The 19,522-nt window shown below is 53.0% G+C and overlaps 8 protein-coding genes across 8 annotated transcripts; 6 read left to right on the top strand and 2 right to left on the bottom strand.

Moving 5' to 3' along the window:
• Window positions 1–568: 568 nt before the first annotated feature.
• Window positions 569–1,873, top strand: J4E90_005857 (uncharacterized protein; the record flags this gene model as incomplete). The annotated part of the gene is made up of 1 exon (XM_051435408.1): window positions 569–1,873. The coding sequence occupies one exon, from the start codon at window positions 569–571 to the stop codon at window positions 1,871–1,873; it is 1,305 nt and encodes a 434-aa protein (XP_051290266.1).
• Window positions 1,874–2,612: 739 nt separating this feature from the next.
• On the top strand, window positions 2,613–3,023 carry J4E90_005858 (uncharacterized protein; the record flags this gene model as incomplete). The annotated part of the gene is made up of 1 exon (XM_051435409.1): window positions 2,613–3,023. One exon carries the CDS (start codon window positions 2,613–2,615, stop codon window positions 3,021–3,023), a length of 411 nt encoding a protein of 136 aa, XP_051290267.1.
• Window positions 3,024–5,822: 2,799 nt separating this feature from the next.
• Window positions 5,823–6,812, top strand: J4E90_005859 (uncharacterized protein; the record flags this gene model as incomplete). Its single annotated transcript, XM_051435410.1, has 1 exon — window positions 5,823–6,812. The coding sequence occupies one exon, from the start codon at window positions 5,823–5,825 to the stop codon at window positions 6,810–6,812; it is 990 nt and encodes a 329-aa protein (XP_051290268.1).
• A 3,067-nt stretch (window positions 6,813–9,879) lies between these two features.
• Window positions 9,880–11,024, top strand: J4E90_005860 (uncharacterized protein; the record flags this gene model as incomplete). The annotated part of the gene is made up of 2 exons (XM_051435411.1): window positions 9,880–10,061; window positions 10,136–11,024. The coding sequence occupies 2 exons, from the start codon at window positions 9,880–9,882 to the stop codon at window positions 11,022–11,024; spliced, it is 1,071 nt and encodes a 356-aa protein (XP_051290269.1).
• Window positions 11,025–11,248: 224 nt separating this feature from the next.
• J4E90_005861 (uncharacterized protein) lies at window positions 11,249–12,439 on the bottom strand (the record flags this gene model as incomplete). Its single annotated transcript, XM_051435412.1, has 2 exons — window positions 11,249–11,814; window positions 11,869–12,439. The coding sequence occupies 2 exons, from the start codon at window positions 12,437–12,439 to the stop codon at window positions 11,249–11,251; spliced, it is 1,137 nt and encodes a 378-aa protein (XP_051290270.1).
• Window positions 12,440–13,147: 708 nt separating this feature from the next.
• Window positions 13,148–15,223, top strand: J4E90_005862 (uncharacterized protein; the record flags this gene model as incomplete). The annotated part of the gene is made up of 1 exon (XM_051435413.1): window positions 13,148–15,223. The coding sequence occupies one exon, from the start codon at window positions 13,148–13,150 to the stop codon at window positions 15,221–15,223; it is 2,076 nt and encodes a 691-aa protein (XP_051290271.1).
• A 315-nt stretch (window positions 15,224–15,538) lies between these two features.
• On the bottom strand, window positions 15,539–16,341 carry J4E90_005863 (uncharacterized protein; the record flags this gene model as incomplete). The annotated part of the gene is made up of 2 exons (XM_051435414.1): window positions 15,539–15,886; window positions 15,946–16,341. The coding sequence occupies 2 exons, from the start codon at window positions 16,339–16,341 to the stop codon at window positions 15,539–15,541; spliced, it is 744 nt and encodes a 247-aa protein (XP_051290272.1).
• A 308-nt stretch (window positions 16,342–16,649) lies between these two features.
• Window positions 16,650–17,501, top strand: J4E90_005864 (uncharacterized protein; the record flags this gene model as incomplete). Its single annotated transcript, XM_051435415.1, has 1 exon — window positions 16,650–17,501. The coding sequence occupies one exon, from the start codon at window positions 16,650–16,652 to the stop codon at window positions 17,499–17,501; it is 852 nt and encodes a 283-aa protein (XP_051290273.1).
• Window positions 17,502–19,522: the final 2,021 nt, after the last annotated feature.

The following is a 19,522-nucleotide window of genomic DNA, read 5'->3' on the forward strand; positions in this document are numbered from 1 at the left end:
TCCCGCGCTCGCTCGAGTTGCTGATACATTGTTGGCGCATCTAGGATGTAATGACGCATAAACCCAAAGACGTTGGTGAGACCGTTGCGCAGATGATGTAGAGGCAAGGGCAGTCGTTACGAGGCGAGGTACGATTCGTTAGCCACGCCTGCGGGTGACTCATCAAAAGGCGTTCATCCGCAGTAAATATCGACTGCAAGGGTACAAGGCTCCCTTTTCATTCGTACACGTCCCTGGATGTCGCCTATCGTGACCGGAGCTCTGGATAATAGCTGTAGGCCTCGGGTACAGGTGGACGTTGCCTCGTCTCGACGCCCCGTGATTCCCAGGGCTCATTCCGCGTTCAGGACAGCGGATCATCCCTTGGGATAGTTATTTCTAATGAAGTGAAGTTGCTTGCAGCTGCCAATTAAGCGTGGAGGCTACGTGATGTTGCTAGGACTTGAGTGTCCAACCTCCAGTCGCGGTCCTATCGATAAGCAACTTTAATCGCTTCCCACCAAACACCTAAGCAACGTGCCCTGCAGACGGCTTGGTGATCGCATCCCACGATATCACCACCAGCGCCATGAAGCCTGGCAATCTGCCAATGCGCGTACAGTCGCGGCCAGTATGTCAGTTGTGTGACTATATACTGCAGAAGCCTGCAAGCCGCCGCGCATTCCTCTCCGCATCCTCACTCCGAACACCCTCGATACGGCGGCAAAACGCGCGAACCACGACTCTGACACCCCGTATATCGGTACGAGGAATCGCGACAACATCTCGGACGGCAGCAGCGATTGACACGCGCGACGATGGCGGCCTACATACGTCGGACAGAATTGCGGCGTTGAAGAGTCACCTTGCCCAAGTGGAGGCGCGAATACAGGAAATATTCAATTCACCCAAGGTCGAGAAGGAGCACGTTATAATGGAGGCGTTTGAAGGACTGGACAGCATTGCGCAAGAAGCCATTGCCATACGCGCACGCCAGCCTCAACTACAGAAGGCGGCAATAAGGCAGAGCTCAGCGGGCGCCATACTCTCTGGACTGGACGGGGATGAGACGGCGGAGACGGCGAAAAGAAAGAGTTCGAAAATGCTGGGACTGGATGCCCTGCCCTCGCCGTCGTATCTTTCGAAGCTCGCTGAGCGTCTCCTCAAGCACGAGAAAGTCTTCCTATCACCGAACGTCCTCGCTATATACATCCACCTGCAGCGACTACTTGCCCGCCCGAAGACTATTCCCGAGGCACTTTACCTCTACGCCAACAAACCAGTCCCAGTGGAAGGCTCGTCACCACCCAAGTTCTCCAAGCCCTCGCCCAAGTCGGCTAAGCAGGTCATTCCAGCTGATCTCGCTGACGAAGCGCTCACGGCCGCCATTGATGCGAAAGACTTGGCACTGGCCCTAGATGTCGTCGACCACACCTACCGCGCTCCTGCATGGCGGCGGCATCGCATACTCACAAAGATGGGCTTACCGGGGGTACTCGTCGGCCTCACCCCACTCGCTCTCTACATGATCGCCCAGGAACTCTCCGTCTACAGCGGCTTCATCGACCCGTGGACCTTCAAGCTCTACGCCTTCATGGGCATGAGCACGTATGTCTTGTGCACCGGCACGCTCGGATTCGTCGCTCTTACAACATACAACGATCACCACGACCGAGTGGTCTGGAGGCCTGGTGTCCCGCTGCTGGATCGATACATAAGGGAAGATGAGCGGGCGGCATTGGATCGTATTGCATGCGCATGGGGTTTTAAGGAGGTGTGGAGACGGGGTGATGAGGAGGGTGATGATTGGGAGGGGTTGAGGCAGTTGGTGCTGCTCCGGGGTATGGTGCTCGATAAGCCGGATCTGATGCCTGGTATGAATCCTGGAAGATAGTGGAAGTATGTATCAAAGCAATGGACACGTATCACATTCTACTAGAATACACGTGCTGAAATATCGAGTTCTGTGTACTAGGGTAGGGCTAGCAGAATACACGTCCAGGAGAGATGCAAAAAGCTAGTTCTCAACACCGAACAGACCTGGAATGTGTCGTAGGGCTTAATTACTGTTATCAGGATCTTGCAGACCAAAAAGAGATGTTTTCCTTGCGGGATGTCCTCTCCATGGGCAAAAAAATCGATTTGATGCGACACCTGTGTGATTCGAACACACGCTCCCGAAGGAACTGGCTAACTTTCCGGTGAAGGACTAGCAGGCCAGCGCGTTAACCACTCCCTAGAATTTGGATTAGTAAGCGTTGATGGCAAGTGGACTGGAGGAGCTCGTACGCCAAAGTGCCGGAAAATCAAGTATTTTACTGATTGATGTAGTTTCGACAAAATAGAAACAATATATACTGCCATTTCAGCAGATAAAACATGAACAGCTTCCAGACAACCGTTCACAAGAGCGGTGGACGATTCAGTGGGCTCAGGCAACAGCTCAGCAGTATGGCGGGGTAGCTTCGTTCTTTTGCGCCACCAGATGCGGTCATGTTCCACACAGACTCACGCCTCAACCTTGCTCACAAAACTTTATACACCCCAACTTCACAGTTCACCTGACGTCCCGGCTACTGCTGCGAACCCAATAGACCCTAAGACCACGCGCTACTCTCGAACCACCTCCCGCCATGTCCGCCGACGCCGCTCCCATAACCTTCACGCGCTTCTCCAAAGCCCTCGAAGACCTCTCCGTCGAATCGCTCTACGCCAAGTACTCTGAGCTCACGAACCAACTCACACACCTCGAATCGAGCAACAAGCAGCTCGAAGAGTTTGCGCGCGAAAACGACGACCGCGACTGCTACGAGGCGCTGATGGAGAACAAGCAGGTCATGAAGAGGTTCGAGGAGCGGAGGGAGGCGATCAAGAATGAGGTCAAGGATGTAAGGGGTCTGCCGTGGAGGCCGCGCGAAGAGGAGAAGGTTGATGGTGCTGTGACGAACGGCAGTGTGGCTCCGGCGACGAATGGTGCCACGGCTGAAGAACAGAGGAATGGTGATGCGCCGGCGCCTGGGGGTGACGATGGCGTCTATCTTTGAGGCGTTCCCGACACGGATGCGATACACAGGACACGCGCGGGGTACTCAGCGGAGTCGCGCAGACGCGCGTGCGAGTGTTCGTATGGCAAGAGCAAGTTGCCTGAGTGGACATATATATTGAGTGTTACATGAGAGTACGTACATCTGCTTCCACTGCGGTTCTTCAACTGACGGATTTGCAGTATACGGCCCTTCAACTACTACATTTTCGAAACACATTGCGTTTACGGTCCTGGGCACATTTCATCATGGATGAAGACATGTATGGCTTCACAAACCCCGGCTTCACCCATATAGCCAGTACTCAGACATCTGAGTTTGAGGGACCTCAACTCATCCAGGGATAAGGCTGGGGTACTAGAGGAGCACTTTCCGTCGTTGCTAGTGGAGCTGCAGGATTTAGGCGGTAGCAGCACCTTCTGCGATCCTGCCATCTTTCCAACACAGTGTAATTGTTACCGGCAGTTTCGAATTCCAGTGAGAGGGGCTCATCATGAGGCTAAATAGATGGGTATGCGATGCCTGTAATGCCAAACCATTATACATCTGCTAATGATACAACGACCTTTCCAATACAACATGATGTCCGTTCCGACCAAACAACAGTCTCAAGAAATGGAAGCTTGCGGCGTCAGAAGTGGCAAACGAGGAATGTGCAGAGTCGCTACTTCCCCAGCGTACACATTCCGAAAAGGGAAGTGGCTGAGTCAGCACTCGCTTCGTCTACAACTCAGACAACAGCTTGCTTTCCTTCCTCATATCAATCATGCCTCCCACATGTACTGCACGATCAACGTCTTAGCCAGAATGTGCAGTATTCTCAGCCGACCAGCTCGTCCGTGTGCCTGCGCAAACTCGCAACGGCTAAATATTCCTTGTCCTTGCATCCCGTACACACAAACCCTAGGCCAATATGGACACTTTGCCATCTCGTGGGACAGCGAATACACCGTGGAGCTAATCTCGATATCTGCTTTGCGAGGAGTCTCAACAGACTTGTCAGGTTAGCCTACCCACACTACAACTGAGTGTCAGTATGAACGCAACGGGCGGCGTTGAATATTCCGTCTCTAGGCAAGACGCCACATATCGTCAGAACCACGCGACTGCCGACAACTATATTACTTCCCCACGGGGCATTTAAGCGCCAGAACCATGCTAAAATCCGTCTTGGGAACGTTTCCTGCAGCCACGGGAGATGCCTAGTGTCTTGGGATGCCCAGCTTCCTACACGGCTCCTACAGGCTTGGTATGGGGTACAGTGGATTCGGAAGGTACCCATAAGATAGGCTCCGTGCTTCCGAATGTACGATGACATCTGTCGAGTTGTGTGTCAAGATACAGTCAAGATACCGCGCAGAGAGATACTGTCGCAGGAATTCGCCAGAACTGTCAACACGGTAAGGGGCTCACTTGCTCAATATACAGCCCTAGTCCTCGTGCCGACCCTTGCGCTCAGCTTACGACTTCTACTACTAGTCCACATTGAGTCGGTCATCTGGTCGGCTTTGATTCCTCGGCAACGTTCTAAGTGACTTGGCTGCCAGCACTGTCGGTGGCGCCACACACCACCGCTGTTCATACTCACGGGCAAAGAAATTCCACGAGTCGACTCAACTACCGACCCTACCGCCTCGTCTTCATACGAATCTTGGAATGATCTCAGTAGCGTAGGTGGTAGGTGTACTCGGCGACCACGTCCTCTCCATCTAGAACGCACTCCGTACAATCTTACAGTAGACTCATGGTCTATGCGCGACCGGAATGAACTGCTTCGAGATCACTCACCGACTCCAGGGCGGTGCAAAAGCGGTCGTTATCTTCCCCTGTGCTACGCGCAGTTGAAACGAAACAAAGATCCACATCCATTGACGTAGTGTAGTGTCAATGTCAGGACGGTGGGCATCAATGCGCCGCAGCATAAGCATTGCCAACAACTTCAACCTCGCTAAGATCCCGTCTGAGCTGCCTGTAATCGTTCAAACGCTGGCCTGACCACCACCAGCATTGTTGCGCCACCGACATTTCTGCACCTGCTTCTAGATTCCGCCCACCGGGTGTTTCACGGTGTTTTGACATCTGGTCACAGCGGGCACTAAACCTTGAGTGGCGCGATTAGTGGATTCTGGTAAACACCCGGTGGCAGTTTCTGTATCACAAAGCTAACTACCACTCACATTTGTGGGAATACCGCCGAGATTTTGTTTCCAGCAATCAACACAGCTGTCCACCCTCTGTCGCGTCTAAACATTGAAACAAAATGGTTGCATGGCCTTGTTACTACCAATCGCAGAGACTGAAAGACGTCAAAATAGAGCCTTCAGCCCTAGCGATCAGACCGTTAGTTGCCGCATAAGCCTGCATGGAAATCAAGCATTACCCACCATGACTTGGCGCCTTCCCCAACCGGGCTTCTGAACGGCATGGCATCCCTTTGCCGGGTAATCCCCGCATTACGGAGAATTGGTGTCCGCGCAGGTACGCCAATTCCCTTGAAACACCATGTCATTAATATACCCACAACAACGGAACAATATACTACGCCGCAAACAGACCCACGGTATGGAGATCAATTTCCAGCGCCGGGATGAGCTATGACCGAGGCCAATGTGATCGGTCGAGACAATGAGGTGGTCTGCGTAGTGGAGACGATGTGACAGGCTGTGTACGTTGTGGGTTGGTAGGTCCGACATCAGGCTTGGAGGTATAAGTATCCTGTTGCTGTCCGTCTGTAAGGCCTCACCACACAACCAAGTCTCTCATTCACTCACTCAACAGTCTCTCCACACATCAGCAACCATGCGTTTCACTCCTACCGACCTCAGCCTTCCCGCTGTCGCAGTCGCCTTCTTGGGCGCAACTGCTTCAGCCCAGACTTGCCAGCTTCCCACCAGCTACAAGTGGACTTCATCCAACGCTCTTGCCCAGCCCAAGGCCGGATGGGCCAACCTCAAGGACTTCACCACCCAGATGGTCAACGGCAAGCACCTCGTCTACGCCACCAACCACGACACCGGCTCCAAGTACGGCTCCATGAACTTCGGCCTCGTCTCCAATTTCAACGAGCTCGCATCTGCTCCCCAGAACGCCATGAACCAGGGTCTCGTCGCGCCCACTCTCTTCTACTTCAAGCCCAAGAGCACCTGGGTCATTGCCTACCAGTGGGGACCTACCGCCTTCTCCTACAAGACCTCCTCCGACCCCACCAACGCCAACGGCTGGAGTGCGGCCAAGCCCCTCTTCTCTGGAACCATCTCCGGCTCCAGCACTGGTCCCATTGACCAGACCCTGATCGGTGACGGTACCAACATGTACCTGTTCTTCGCCGGTGACAACGGCAAGATCTACCGCTCCAGCATGCCCCAGGGCAACTTCCCCGGCAACTTCGGCACTGCCTCCACAGTCGTCATGAGCGACACCCAGAACAACCTCTTCGAGGCTGTCCAGGTCTACACCGTCAAGGGCGGAACCTCCAAGAAGTACCTCATGATCGTCGAGGCCGTCGGCTCTGGTGGCCGCTACTTCCGCTCTTTCACTGCCTCCAGCCTCGGCGGCAGCTGGACCCCCAACGCTGCTACCGAGCAGAACCCCTTCGCCGGCAAGGCCAACAGCGGTGCCACCTGGACCAACGACATCTCCCACGGAGACTTGGTCAAGGTCACCAACGACGAGACCATGACTGTCGACCCTTGCAACCTGCAGCTGTTGTACCAGGGCCGCAACCCCAACGCCGGTGGCGACTACGACCGTCTCCCCTACAGGCCCGGTCTTCTTACCCTCAAGAAGTAGAGGGCGACTACCTTGGCTTGTTAAAAAGTCTTTCATTGTACATACATTTTTGAGCTGGAGAGTTGTATATAGTCTGGCTGTTGATTTCGATTCTTTCTTTTAGCCCTGAGGGCCACCTTTTGAACAAATGAATTCATGGGTATCGTAAGATGCCTAGTTCTACACATGATCTTCTTCCCACTATTGCTATGTGAAACATGATTTGATCGCTCGTCTTGCTAGGAAGAGACCTCTGCTAAACTCCTCCTTGCGCTTCTGGTCTTTGAATATCTCTTCTCTGCAGACATCAAGTCCTTTTCTCTCTCTAGTCGCGATCTCTTGCAGTACGTTTCGACTCTCTTCATCCAAAAACGCAACGTCTTCTTGACATCTAGCCAGCGCTTCGTGCATCTCCATGAACGCCCAAGCCATACCAACTAGCAAATCCCGATGAGTCAGCCATCGCATACCCATCCAAACCATCCACTGTGAAAACGACACAATCACATCACTACCCAAAGCAACACCCTCTTTCAAGCTGACAGGTACATGCAGACCTTCCCTGCGGCACATGCGCAAGCCAAGTTCCACAAGACCGACAGCGTGACCGTCGTCGGTCCGATGAACTTCGTCCATGCCGGCGACACCAGGACCTTCCGCACTGAACCCGGTCTGTGCGCGAAGTACGCGTACGATGGCGGAGCCGAACATGTCAGCAGCGCGGACGGGTACTGCGGGTAGTGCTTCAAGTAGAGTGGGTGAGGTAAGCCATAGTGGGAGGAGATTGCTGAGATTGAGGTTGCTGAAATCGAGAATGAGGGATTCGTCGATGCTCAGATTGCTGATGTCAGAGGTCGTGAACGAAGTAATTGGTTCTGGTGTCGCGAGGACGGGGTAGTTGGTAAGGATGTTCAAGTCCTGGGTCACGGCTTCTACCGGGGGACTAGAAGATTGTCCCGTGAAGTCAAAGTACACGCTTGGATCAGACTGCGGAGACTGAACGGGCGAGCCAAGTTCGTCGATCCACGCTTTCACGACTTCCACCTCCTTCTCAGTAAAACTTCCAAACATCTTGCCTTCCCATGATAACTCTTTGACCAGCCTGCTCTTCTCACTGTCACCCTTTATGACCCAAGGTTTGCAGTTACTCAAATCTTGTACGAACTCCTTCTGCCACTGAGCGTCTTTGAAAGCATTCGGCTCTAGCCAGTCCACCAAAGAACGGCGGCCAATTTTCAGGCGACTGTTACAGTGGATTTTATGAGCAACAAAGCTCTTTGCAGCGAATATGTCGACCAACGCCGCCTCTGTGCCCGTACGAGGAAAGGGCTCTTCGGCCTGGACCTTGAGCGATGGACTTTCGGGAGTCGTAGGCAAGCCCTCAGCGAGGATGTAGCCAGCCTGTACGCGTTTCCACGCAATACGCACCGCCTCCTCCCCTTCTTGCTCTGCAACCAACTCGATGTAGTTGGTAACTGCAGCCATTGCCATCGCAGCGTGACCCGAATCGGCATTGTCGATGGAAATATGAAGCTCGAAGTAGTAGGGGTTTAGTCGAAGTTCGCGAAGTTCTTTGACGGTCTTCAACAAGTGGAGCGGCAGACTCTCGTACGCCATGTTGAAGCCCAAAGCCTCTGGAAGGAACTCGTGGGGGAACAAGGAGATGGTGAGCTGTGCCATGGCGGCTTTCCAGCAGCGTGCTTCAGTCAGATCGTGACGGGGATGAATAAAGTCTTCCGAATCGGCAGCGGGAAGTCCAGCTTCGATGTCCTCCATCAGTTCTCGATACACATGGACATGATTCTTTGCGAGATCGCCGTCCCCAAGTTCTTCGGACATGACCTGCCAGGCATTCTTGGTGATTTGACGGTACTTGAATGGCGTGCTAATCTTGTTGATGTGTCCAAGCCATGCGCCATCGACGTACTTGACTGGTGCTGCTTGCTTGAGCCACCACTTCGCTTCCTCCTTGTCACTGAACATCTCGCGGGATCCACCGGCTCTGCGACGCGTAAGGTACTCCTCCCAGCGGTTGGTGACGTCGACGTCCTTGGCTTTGAGGAACTCATCTAATCCATCGCGAGAGAACTCTGCGACGGTTAGGATCCCGCTGTAAGGTTCCTTGGCTGCGTCGGCGATTGTTGACGAGAGGAGACCAAAGAGAAGCTCGCGACACTCTGGTAGAATTTTGGGGTGGTGTTCGAGATGATGGAGTCTGTAGTAAAGCTGCTTGTATCTCTCCAGCTCGGGATCGATTGAGTGGTACGTCTGAATGGTGGGAGATGTCTCCAAAGTCCCGTCATCCACTGGTGGTTTGGCATCGTTGGTGGCGGGTATGGTTGGGCTGCCTGGGGTTTCAAGATCCTTTCTTCTTGATCGTCCTTTCGCAAGACGATTTCGAATTTCATTGTAGGCAATGACTGCAAGAAACGCAATGAGTACAGCTGTAGTAGTCTGTAGAATAAACATTATGAGTAATCTATCGTAATGTGCAGGCGTGAGTTTGGTGTGAATAGTAATCCATTCTTCCAGCTATGAAGTAGCACATGGGTTTTGACTTTTCCTAGCGCAGCTGTGGCGAAGCATATGCCCCCAGGCAAACACGCACAGTAGATCATGCTGACGATGAACACCTCGCAGCGGTGTCGTTTGAGATGTCGATGTCATCGCCGGGGAATGGATCCGTGACGACATCTGGCACTAGACTGCTTGCAGCTAGGCCAAGCGTACCCCACAAAGCGCGCGATCCGTCCGCGTGGGAGCTAACGTCTTCGCGACATCAATCTGTCCATTAACTGCAAGCGATGCGACAAGCGACAGGAAAAAGCGATGGTTCTTTGCATGCAATCTGCACTGCGCGTCTAGAACAGCTCTTATTCGGGTAGATCAGGCCAGATCACGACATCCACGAAGGCTTTCACGCAGCCTTCATTACTAACAACAACGTCACACTGACACCTGCTTGTCCTCCGCGGCGCAGGTAACTCTTGGTACCATGTGCACTGACACTTGGACATGTTGGCTGTGTCACAGAGGCGTTGCGCCATGAAGTCGCCCGCGGAGACAAACGTGTAGCACTCCTCCAACCATGCCGGAAACTACCATCGCCTACCAGGCCCTGACTAAACATCTAGCCAAGCAGAAGTACGTCTTTGTGTGTCCGTCGCCAGAGACGCAGGGCAGGGTAGTGGAGAAAAGACGTTCGAATGTCGCGACGGAAGATGCCCAAAACGCGTACGACTTCTTTGGGTGGAACTTGTCATGTACTAGGTAGGTCATACATTTCACTGTTTGCCGTCTACGGAAGAGGTATCGGGTATCTTGCAGTACTAATAACCTCACAGAGAAGCACTGCGATCGATAATACCCGACGACATATTCGAAAGCCTCCTCAAAGCCGACGTCATCACACAGAATGACGACAAAAGCTACCGCTCCACCATCCGCGTATCCAACCTGTACCTTCCCAACCTCCCGAGTCGCGATCCTGATGTCTCCTCGCTATACTACATCCACTCTTCCTTCCCAGCGTCGTCCGATTCCGTCTTCTGCGGCCCCGACACATACTTCTTTGTCGGGTTCCTCCAAACCATATCCCGACACCTTCCACACGCACCCAGCAGCATCGTAGACGTCTGCTGCGGAGCTGGCGCAGGCGCGATACACATGGCGAGGACATATCCGCAGGCAAAGACGCTGGGGCTGGACCTGAATCCGCGTGCACTGAGTCTGGCCGGTGTCAATGCACAGCTGGCGGGCGTCAAGGTGGGCTTTGCTGAGTCAAACCTTTTCGCGACCGTGCCTGAAGATCTGAAGCACCATGGTGTGGATCTAATTGTCAGCAACCCACCATACATCGCATCGAGTACAGACGGCGAGGATCTACCCATATACGCAGATGGTGGCGCTGGCTTCGGTCTCGACCTCTCCATACGCATCGTAGAAGAAGGCATGAAGATCTTGTCGTCGACTGGTGTTATCGTCGTTTACACAGGTGTCGCGATGCCCACGGCCAACCCTGGGCATGACATCTTCTTGGAGAAAATGCAACAAGTAGAAGGCGCGGATCTTGCAGAGTACACGATCCTACACCCCGATATATGGCCAGAGGAAATCGGGAAGGGCGCCTATGCAGATGTGGGCAGGATACAGGTTGTGGGTGCTGTGTTGCGGCGTGATGCCAAGGGTATGGAGGAGGCAAAGAAGGCGTCGCGCAGACAATGGGCAGTTTAGTTGACAGCGGTATATAGAGTGGGCATGGCCCAGTCTAGGGTTAATGTATATCGGATCAGTCGATACCAATGAGTACTGGGCTATTGATTGATCGTATGCTTTGCAGTTACGCTTTATAGTTACAGCGTGACTGCAAAGCGTACCATCAATCGATAGCTCAGTACTCATTGGTACTTCTTCCTCTATGTAAGCGATTATCTTCAAATTTCTACTCATGGGCGCGACTACTTGAACTCAGCCTCCGGATGCATGCCATCCGGAATCTCCAACGCAGTCGTATACGCAGACTGCCCAACCTGCTTCCCCCACGTATCCGCAATAGCCGGCAACACAGCCCGCCCTGCATACACCGCCTCCGTGTTGGGAACAGGCCAAGGAACCGACTTGTTCTTGTTGCTCAGCTTCCCCGCATACGACGCATTGAAATACATGTTGCTCAACGGAACTTTACCCGACCAAGCTCGCACCGTATCGCCCGTCTTTTCCGCTACGAATTTGAACACGTTTGCGCCCACGTCCCATCGGCCCAGTGTGCGTAAGCCCCAGTTTGCCTGTACAGTGGCGATCTCGCTGTAGTGGTTGTAAAACGTGTTGTCTGTGGTGCCGACTAAGCTGGCGGGCACGGCATCGCCTAGCAGTATGGCCACGACGCGGTTTTGCTGTCCGTAGGAATGGTTCTCGTCGAAGGTTACCATGACGAGGGTGTTGTTCATGAAGTTCTTGTTGGTGAGCAGGGGTTCGAGGAAGTTGCGCGTCCAGGTTCCTGCTACGGTTACGGTGGAGTCGTGGCCTGTGGGTGTGAGTATGTTTTTACGGGAACGCACGGAATGTCTTTAATACGCACCGTCGCTCGTCATATTTGGCGTTATAAACATCCACTGCGGCAACTGGTTTTTGTCCATATCTTCTTTGAACATGGTCAAGGGTTTTGTCTTCGCCAGCCTCTCCGTCTTTTGCGCAACTGAGTCGTACAGCACAGCTGGGTTGTGTTTGCGAACATACATGTTCGCTCCAGTTTTGGGGTTCGTGTACGATTTCCCTTGGAAACCTACTGAGGGCATGTCTTCTTGGTACTCGCCCCAGCTAACACCTTTGTCTTCGAGGAGATCTACCAAGGTGGATACGTTGGAGGGAATAGCGACCATGTCATCGTGGTTGATGCCGTAGTAGTCGCCTGAAATGGCAGCTGCATAGTTGGGCATAGAAGGATGGGTTACTGCGAAGTAATTCGTGAGGCTGATGCCTTTCTTTGCGAGCCATGCAAGATTTGGGTCTCCTGCTGCGAGGTCGTAATCGGTATTTTCAAGCCATATTATGGCTATACGGTCGAAGGCTTTCCCTGGAAATGTGCTTTGGGCTTGTACGGGGTTCAGGGTCGCTAGAAGTGCTAGAGATGAAACGAGTGGAGTAATCATGATGGCTAGACAAATCTGTTGTTTTGGTTAGCACGCCCTTTCGGCTCCTTCTACCACAATATCTCTTTACCAAGGAACGTCAAGACAACGGAGAAACGCCGGATGAAATGACAGAAGCAGGCATACATGAAGTTTCTCCTCAGGGCTTTTCATCCCATCTGCCAGGGTCATGAGGCGCCGCTTCCGCTAGGTAGTGCCTAAGGGTCTGGACATCACTGGGACGACCTGCAGTATAGCCGTCACATCTCCACCAATGACATTCTTCGCAGCGCACATGTGCGCATTCTTGGGGAGAGTACTTCGCGCATCGATGCGGGAGGATAAGCTTTTTAGGAAGGTCGACAAGCTTTAGATAGCTTTGAGAGATGAACGTGCGGGGCTGATTGGACACGAACTCGGCAAACCTGGTACGACCCGCAGATCCAAGGTATGGCCACACCTGACACCAGTGACACTGCAGGTGGGGTGGCGTAGCGTGATGATCTTCTGGACCCGTGCAGCGGCTGGCTGGTGGTGGCGGTCGTGTTCAGAGGCTCCTTGAACGAGATGGCACGTTACAACGATCAGATCCGACGCAGGGACGACGGGGTGCTTGACACGGAAATTGCCAAACATCAAACAAGAACAATTACTGCTACATATATACCCTGAACCACGTTTTGGTTATACCGGCAGGGACTTGATGAGGTCTCTTGGAAGCTAACCGCGATGGGCCGCAACCAAAGCTTCGGCATGAAAGAGATGTCTAAATCGAACATGCACAAGCCTGAAGAGCAAATTGGCTTGCTGCATGCACCCACAGACGATTCCCAATCTCGAAGCAGCGAAGACCAAGAAAACGAGTTGGAACCGCGCTGGAGCGACAAGCACGACGTTTCACACCATCACATTCATCGGTGGCCATGGATCAGGCCCGTGACCGTCGTTTCGCTTCTTATATGTACAGTCATAGCCCTGGTGTATCGGGGTCTGACAAGTACCCGGAATGATACATCCCCCTCCCTTGATGCTCATCCTGCAAGACTTCGACCGGAAGAAGACTACATACTCTCCTCATCATGGGATTTCAACGCACCACCTACGACCCGAGAGTATACATGGGTAGTATCCGATCACATTCTCAGCCCAGATGGCGTGTATCGACCCATGATACTCATCAACGGCACCTTTCCTGGACCGCTTATTGAGTGCAACGAAGGCGACGAGCTTGTTATTAATGTTCAGAACCAAGCTATCAATGCTACTTCTTTCCATTGGCACGGTCTCTATCAAAATGGCACGAATTGGATGGACGGAACGGTGGGTGTGACTCAATGCCCTATTGCGCCAGGCCACTCGTTTACATACCGATTCAACGTATCAGGGCAGACAGGAACGTACTGGTACCATTCGCACGTTAGCATGCAGGCGTCAGATGGTTTGGTGGGACCTCTCATCATCCATGCCAGGGGAGGGAAAGAGAAAGATAAATTGCAAAAGGTGCCGTACGAGCAAGACCGCGTAGTCATGGTATCAGACTACTACTACGACCTCTCTTCCGACCTACTCATGCAGTACCTCGCCCCAGGTAGCGAGAACGACGAACCCGTTCCGCCATCCGCCTTGATCAACGGAAGGAACATGCGAGACTGCGCCGACTTGCCGAATCGAAACTGCTCTTCATCTGGCATCAGCAATGCCTTGTTCAACCTATCTCGTACCAGCAACACGCGACTTCGCATCATCAACGTCGGAGCATTCGCAGAATTTGCTTTACAAATCGATGAACACGAGTTCCAAGTCACAGAAGTCGATGGCACGGATGTGCACTCCCAGTCTATCCATCGACTGAACATCAATCCGGCGCAACGATACAGTATCATCGTGACGCCACCAAAAGAGGAAGAAAACCAAGGCATGTACTGGATGCGTGCGAGGATGATAACCCACTGTTTCGCATATGAAGGGCCAGAACTACAAGAAGAAGTCAGAGGCGTACTATACTATCCATCTGCGGACGACGAGGACCCGAAAAACCTCATCCCAACAAGCAAAGACTGGCCCGAGATCATCGACGTAGAATGTCGAGATCTAAACACATCCACCCTAGCCCCCGTCATCGCAGTACCAGCCCCAGAAAGCGATCCTCAGCACACCCTCTACCTGCGCTCCTCGTTCCAAATCCGCGACTGGAGGCTCTCGCGCGGGTATCTGAATGACAGTTCCTTCCGCATCAATGCTACATCACCGCTTCTAAACACTTTGCTCTCAACACAAACCCCCGAGATGAAGACGCAAGAGGGTATACTAGACACACACCCCTTCGACTCAGTTCACCAGCTCATCTACCAAACCAAATCCACACGCACCATAACGATCTTGATACAGAATCTCGATGACGGAACCCACCCCTTCCACCTGCACGGCTACAAATTCTTCGTCTTGGCTCAGGGACACGGGTATCCGCCTTCTACTCTGCTCTCCCCTAGTCACGTTGACGACCACATAAATGTAACGAATCCGTTAAGGAGGGATACGGCGAGTGTGGAGGCGTATGGGTGGTTGTTGATAAGCTTTGTGGCGGATAATCCGGGCTTGTGGTTTTTCCATTGTCACGTGGGATGGCATGCTGAGGCGGGGTTGGGGATGGTGTTTGCGACGAGGGTGGAGGGGATGAGGGACTGGGAGGTACCAGCAGAAATTGAGGGGTTGTGTGGGGTGGAGGGGGTGGAGAGGGGGATGGGTCCGGAGGATGAGGTCTGGTTTGGGAGGAGTAAGGAGGAAGAGGGTGATATGCAGTCGTAGAGAGTCGAGACTTTTGAAATGTTGCAATGTTGAAATGAAAGGAGATGTCCTTGAACTGTCGATTCTTGAAGAACGGGATTCACCCATCTAGTATACACACCTTCATGTACATGTCTCGTAATACCAATTACCCACAGCTCTTCAATGAAGCTGGGGTTCAAACGTCATCTCGCCGACCTCTTCCCCACCAGCGTTGCGCGACTCGATGCCGTTCATCACGCAATCCTACACTGCCGTATGCCATTGCGCGGCCTACTTCACACCACAGATATGCCTCTGAGATCCTCCCCTTATCAGGAAGCTTCATCCACACCATCACTCCCAGATACCAAACCACCTCTTAACCCTCCTCCGCCTAACACCATCCTCCCCAACATAATACCTCGGATCCTCGACATACTCCTCGCCCTTCAGCTCAGCCTCCCTCATCCTCTCCAACCGATACTGCTTCCTCTTCTCAACCTCCTCCGCCTTCTTCAGCCTCTGCTGCTGGTACTGCTGCGACGTCTGCTCCATATGCATCTTGTAGACCTCAATGAATCTCGACGACGATTCAAAGGGATGTCGCAGGAAATCTTTGCGCGAGGGGAGCAAGTGGGCGAAGACGGTCTTGGAGATAAAGTCCATGTACCATGCTGCTATGGCGAGGGAGACGAGTATGCCCTGTGGGGAGAGCGGGGTTAGCTTGGGGTGGTTGGGTGGCATTGGAGAGGGAATCGTACCATTGTTATCCAGAGATGGATGGCCCGGTTGTGCAGGAACCAATGCGAGAAGGTGCCCTCGGGACTCATCATGTTGGGGTATTTCTTCGTCGCCATGCGCTTCTTGTCTTCCTCGGATACGGGCGCGCCATAGATCTTGTTCTCGAGGTTGCGGTTCGGGGCGCGCTTGCTGTGCGATGGCGGTCGGTATTTGTCGGGCTGTGGTATTACGGGTGCTCCTTTGCTTTGCTGTGCTTCCCGCCGTCTTCGGAATTCTTCTGAGAGACCTTTGGGGGTAATGGACGCATGGCGGGCGCTCGTGGGGGAGGGTAACGGGAGGAATGCGCGGGCTTGGGGTCGCAGGAGCAGAGGGCCCCGGGGCAGGAGAAAGCGTGGTATCGATTGGAGGTTGGCCATGGCTGTGGGTGGTGATACTCGTCGTCTCGTCGCCTCGGGAGTCCGAGTGATGAGAAATGATCGAGGCTCGGAGGACGCTCGGACCGGCGCATTTAATCTTTCCAAAGGTTGGGCGTCGTCGCGTCTCGAGACTTTCACACACCGCAACAAACCTCCATACAGGTATCACTCCTGTACTCGTCAATTAGGTTGCATATCGCGCGCCTAAAACCCATACCATCTACGTTTGAGCCTGTTAGTGGAGATATGACAACTAATCACGCCTATAGTTCTGAAGCCAGTTCTAATGCAATGCCTCCCAGTTCGCAATGCCTTCTAAACAGCCACCCTCGTTCGGTTCGCAAGCTTATTGGAATGAGCGCTTCGCTGCGAATACAGACCCCTTCGAGTGGCTAGAGGCCCCCAATGCCCTAGATCCCCACATCGTCGATGCCCTGGATGCGACACCCACGCCCGAGCCGGAACTTCTACACATAGGCTGCGGCACATCACTGCTTTCCTACCACTTGCGCTCCCATGTAGACGCACCGCGACAGATACACAATCTGGACTACTCTGAAGTAGCGATTGAAGTCGGCAAGATCCGGGAACAGGAAATATACCAGGATCCGCGAAAGGACATAGGAGAAGCTGCATGCATGCGCTGGGACGCCGTAGACCTGCTTGACTACCAGTCCGTTATGCGCGCATGCAAGCGTGCAGCCTACTCCGTCATAGTGGACAAGTCAACATGCGACTCCATTGCCTGCGCAGACGACGTCCTAGTCCCCTTGCCATACCCACTAGCCATCCGCTCCTACGAACCTCTAGACCTGGATGCCGCCAAAACCCCGGAGCTGATCCATCCCTTAGTAGTCATGGCTGTGAATTTAGCGCTAGTGACGAAACCGGGGGCACGATGGATTGCTTTGTCTTATTCCAAGGATCGATTCTATTTCTTAGATGCAGCTGCAAAGGACGTAATACCCCAAGGAGCAGCGTTCCCACACCCCGGCGACTTGTGGCGTGTAGTAGACAAGCGCGAGGTCAATGAGGCGGACTGGCAAGTACGGAATGAGGACAGAGCTGATGCCGTGACTCATAGGCCCAAGGTGTGCAATGTTGTATATACACTGGAGCGGACTCATCAGCCACTGTTCGTGCGTGGAGAACACCTCTAGTATTCGCAGAACTCGGGCCATTCCTTCCTTTACTCGCCATCCTTGCTGTTCTACACCTACGAAGCAGAAGCAGAACCTCCAACCCACTTCTCATAACACACACTCCCCTCAGCCTCAACATACTTCCCAAACATCCCCCGCTGACTAAACCCACACCTCTCATAAAACCGCCTCGCCTTCGGCATGTGCTCACCCGTCTCCAACAGTAACCACGGCCAACCCCTACTCCGCGCTTCCTCTTCCAGCTTCTCGAGTATCATTGTCGCAACGGATGTGCGTAGCCCGGCTTCTCCTTCTAATCCCACTCGGTACGGCGAGTCGACAAACATCCGCTTTATCTCAGCAGACCTTTCTCGTGCGTTTTCTGAGCAAGGAGATAGAGGACGTAGACCGCCGCAGCCTATTGGGATGCCTTCATGATACGCGATGAGGAAGAGGGGGACGTCGGCGGCTGAGGGCGGAGTTGTGTAGTCTGGGTCGTCTATCTCGAGTTGTTGTTTGGAGCGGAGGTGGATGCTGTCTGGGTGGTCCCAGGGGATAGGGAGGATGGTGATCTTGTCTATGGATAGCATGGCGTGTAGGAGTTGTGTTATTGGGTGTTATTGGGTGTTATTTGATGTTATTAGATGTCAGATGTTGCGCGTCTTCTTCTTCTTCTTCATATAGTGTTACGCCCTATGACAATCTCATGCTACCTTAGATAGGGATAGGTTGTTTGTAATAGGTTAGCGTGATTTGGACTATTATCTTGAAGAGTCACACTCGGGTGAAGAGTTAAAGGCCCTCTGACTCTGTGTGGTGTTCTGTGTGCGGGGCGCACCCGACGCTGACAGATATATTTTGTAATCATGCTAAACTGTACCCTGGAGGTATCCGCGGTCTTTGGGACTCTAGTCTTAACGGCTAAGAATAGAAGTACGCGACAGGAGATACAGGTCGATAGATGTGAAGGTGTTCGGGTTACTACTCAGAGTGTAGTCTCATTGGTCAGAAGCAATCATCATTCAGCCACAGCCAAGGCATCAGTTCTACAATCGACGTAGAGTCGACTTTCTTCTCGTCAACAACATCCCCATGGCCCTTCCCTTACCAAAATCATGGCACAATTAGCTTTCCCAACCCAGCAATGTACTTCAGAAAACTTTGTCGAAAGCTGCGGCGCCATCCTCTACGATACAACTCGCCAGAAGATCTGCCTAATCCATCTCCTTGTATCCGATCTATGGACCCTACCCAAAGGCCGACGAAACATCGGAGAATCGCGTAAAGAAGCTGCACTACGCGAAGTATACGAGGAAACTGGATACAAGTGTCATATCTTGCCAGTGGATATAAAGACCAGAGCCACTATCGCTGGCGACGCGGCGGACGCCCCAGACGTGGCACGCATCTCACGCGACTCGGTAGAACCTTTCATGGTCACCATGCGGACGTTGAGAGATGGTCAAGGTGTCAAGGTTATATGGTGGTACGTCGCGATCATGGACAAAGGTGCTTGCGAGATGAAAGGGCCTGGTGAAGAAGGGGTGAAGACGGGGTTGTACTCCCATGAAGAGGCTGAGAGGTTATTGTACTTTGAGACGGATCGGGAAGTGTTACGCAAGGCTCAGGCATTGGTTGCGAAGTTGGGTTGATCTTGAATCCTTGAGCTCGATTGTGACACATGCTGCGATAATAACTCGGAAGATTCCGAGCTGTATCATGCCCACATACGTGCCTGCCTGGCTTGGCTGGTGTGAGCGGACCAAGCGTGGTTACCCTGCACCAGGAAGAATCGTGGCGCAGTGTATGACAGTATTGAACGCGCAAACCGAGAAGGCCACATACCTCTTTAGAGCTCCCAGGACTTCCCATTATACTGCGGTTTCATCATGACTTTTGTTCTGCCGTGGTTGGCTAAGGAAAAGGAACTGAGTTGGGCTCGGTCTTGTGCTACCCCTCCATGCCGGATTTCCGAGAGAAGGTGGGGCATTGTGGCGTCATTTGCTGCGCCATCATGGGCCACACTTTCACTACGTAAG

This window comes from Alternaria incomplexa (genome assembly GCF_024043165.1).
Source record: "Alternaria incomplexa strain BMP 0042 chromosome Unknown scaffold_8, whole genome shotgun sequence".
Lineage (NCBI taxonomy): Eukaryota > Fungi > Ascomycota > Dothideomycetes > Pleosporales > Pleosporaceae > Alternaria > Alternaria incomplexa.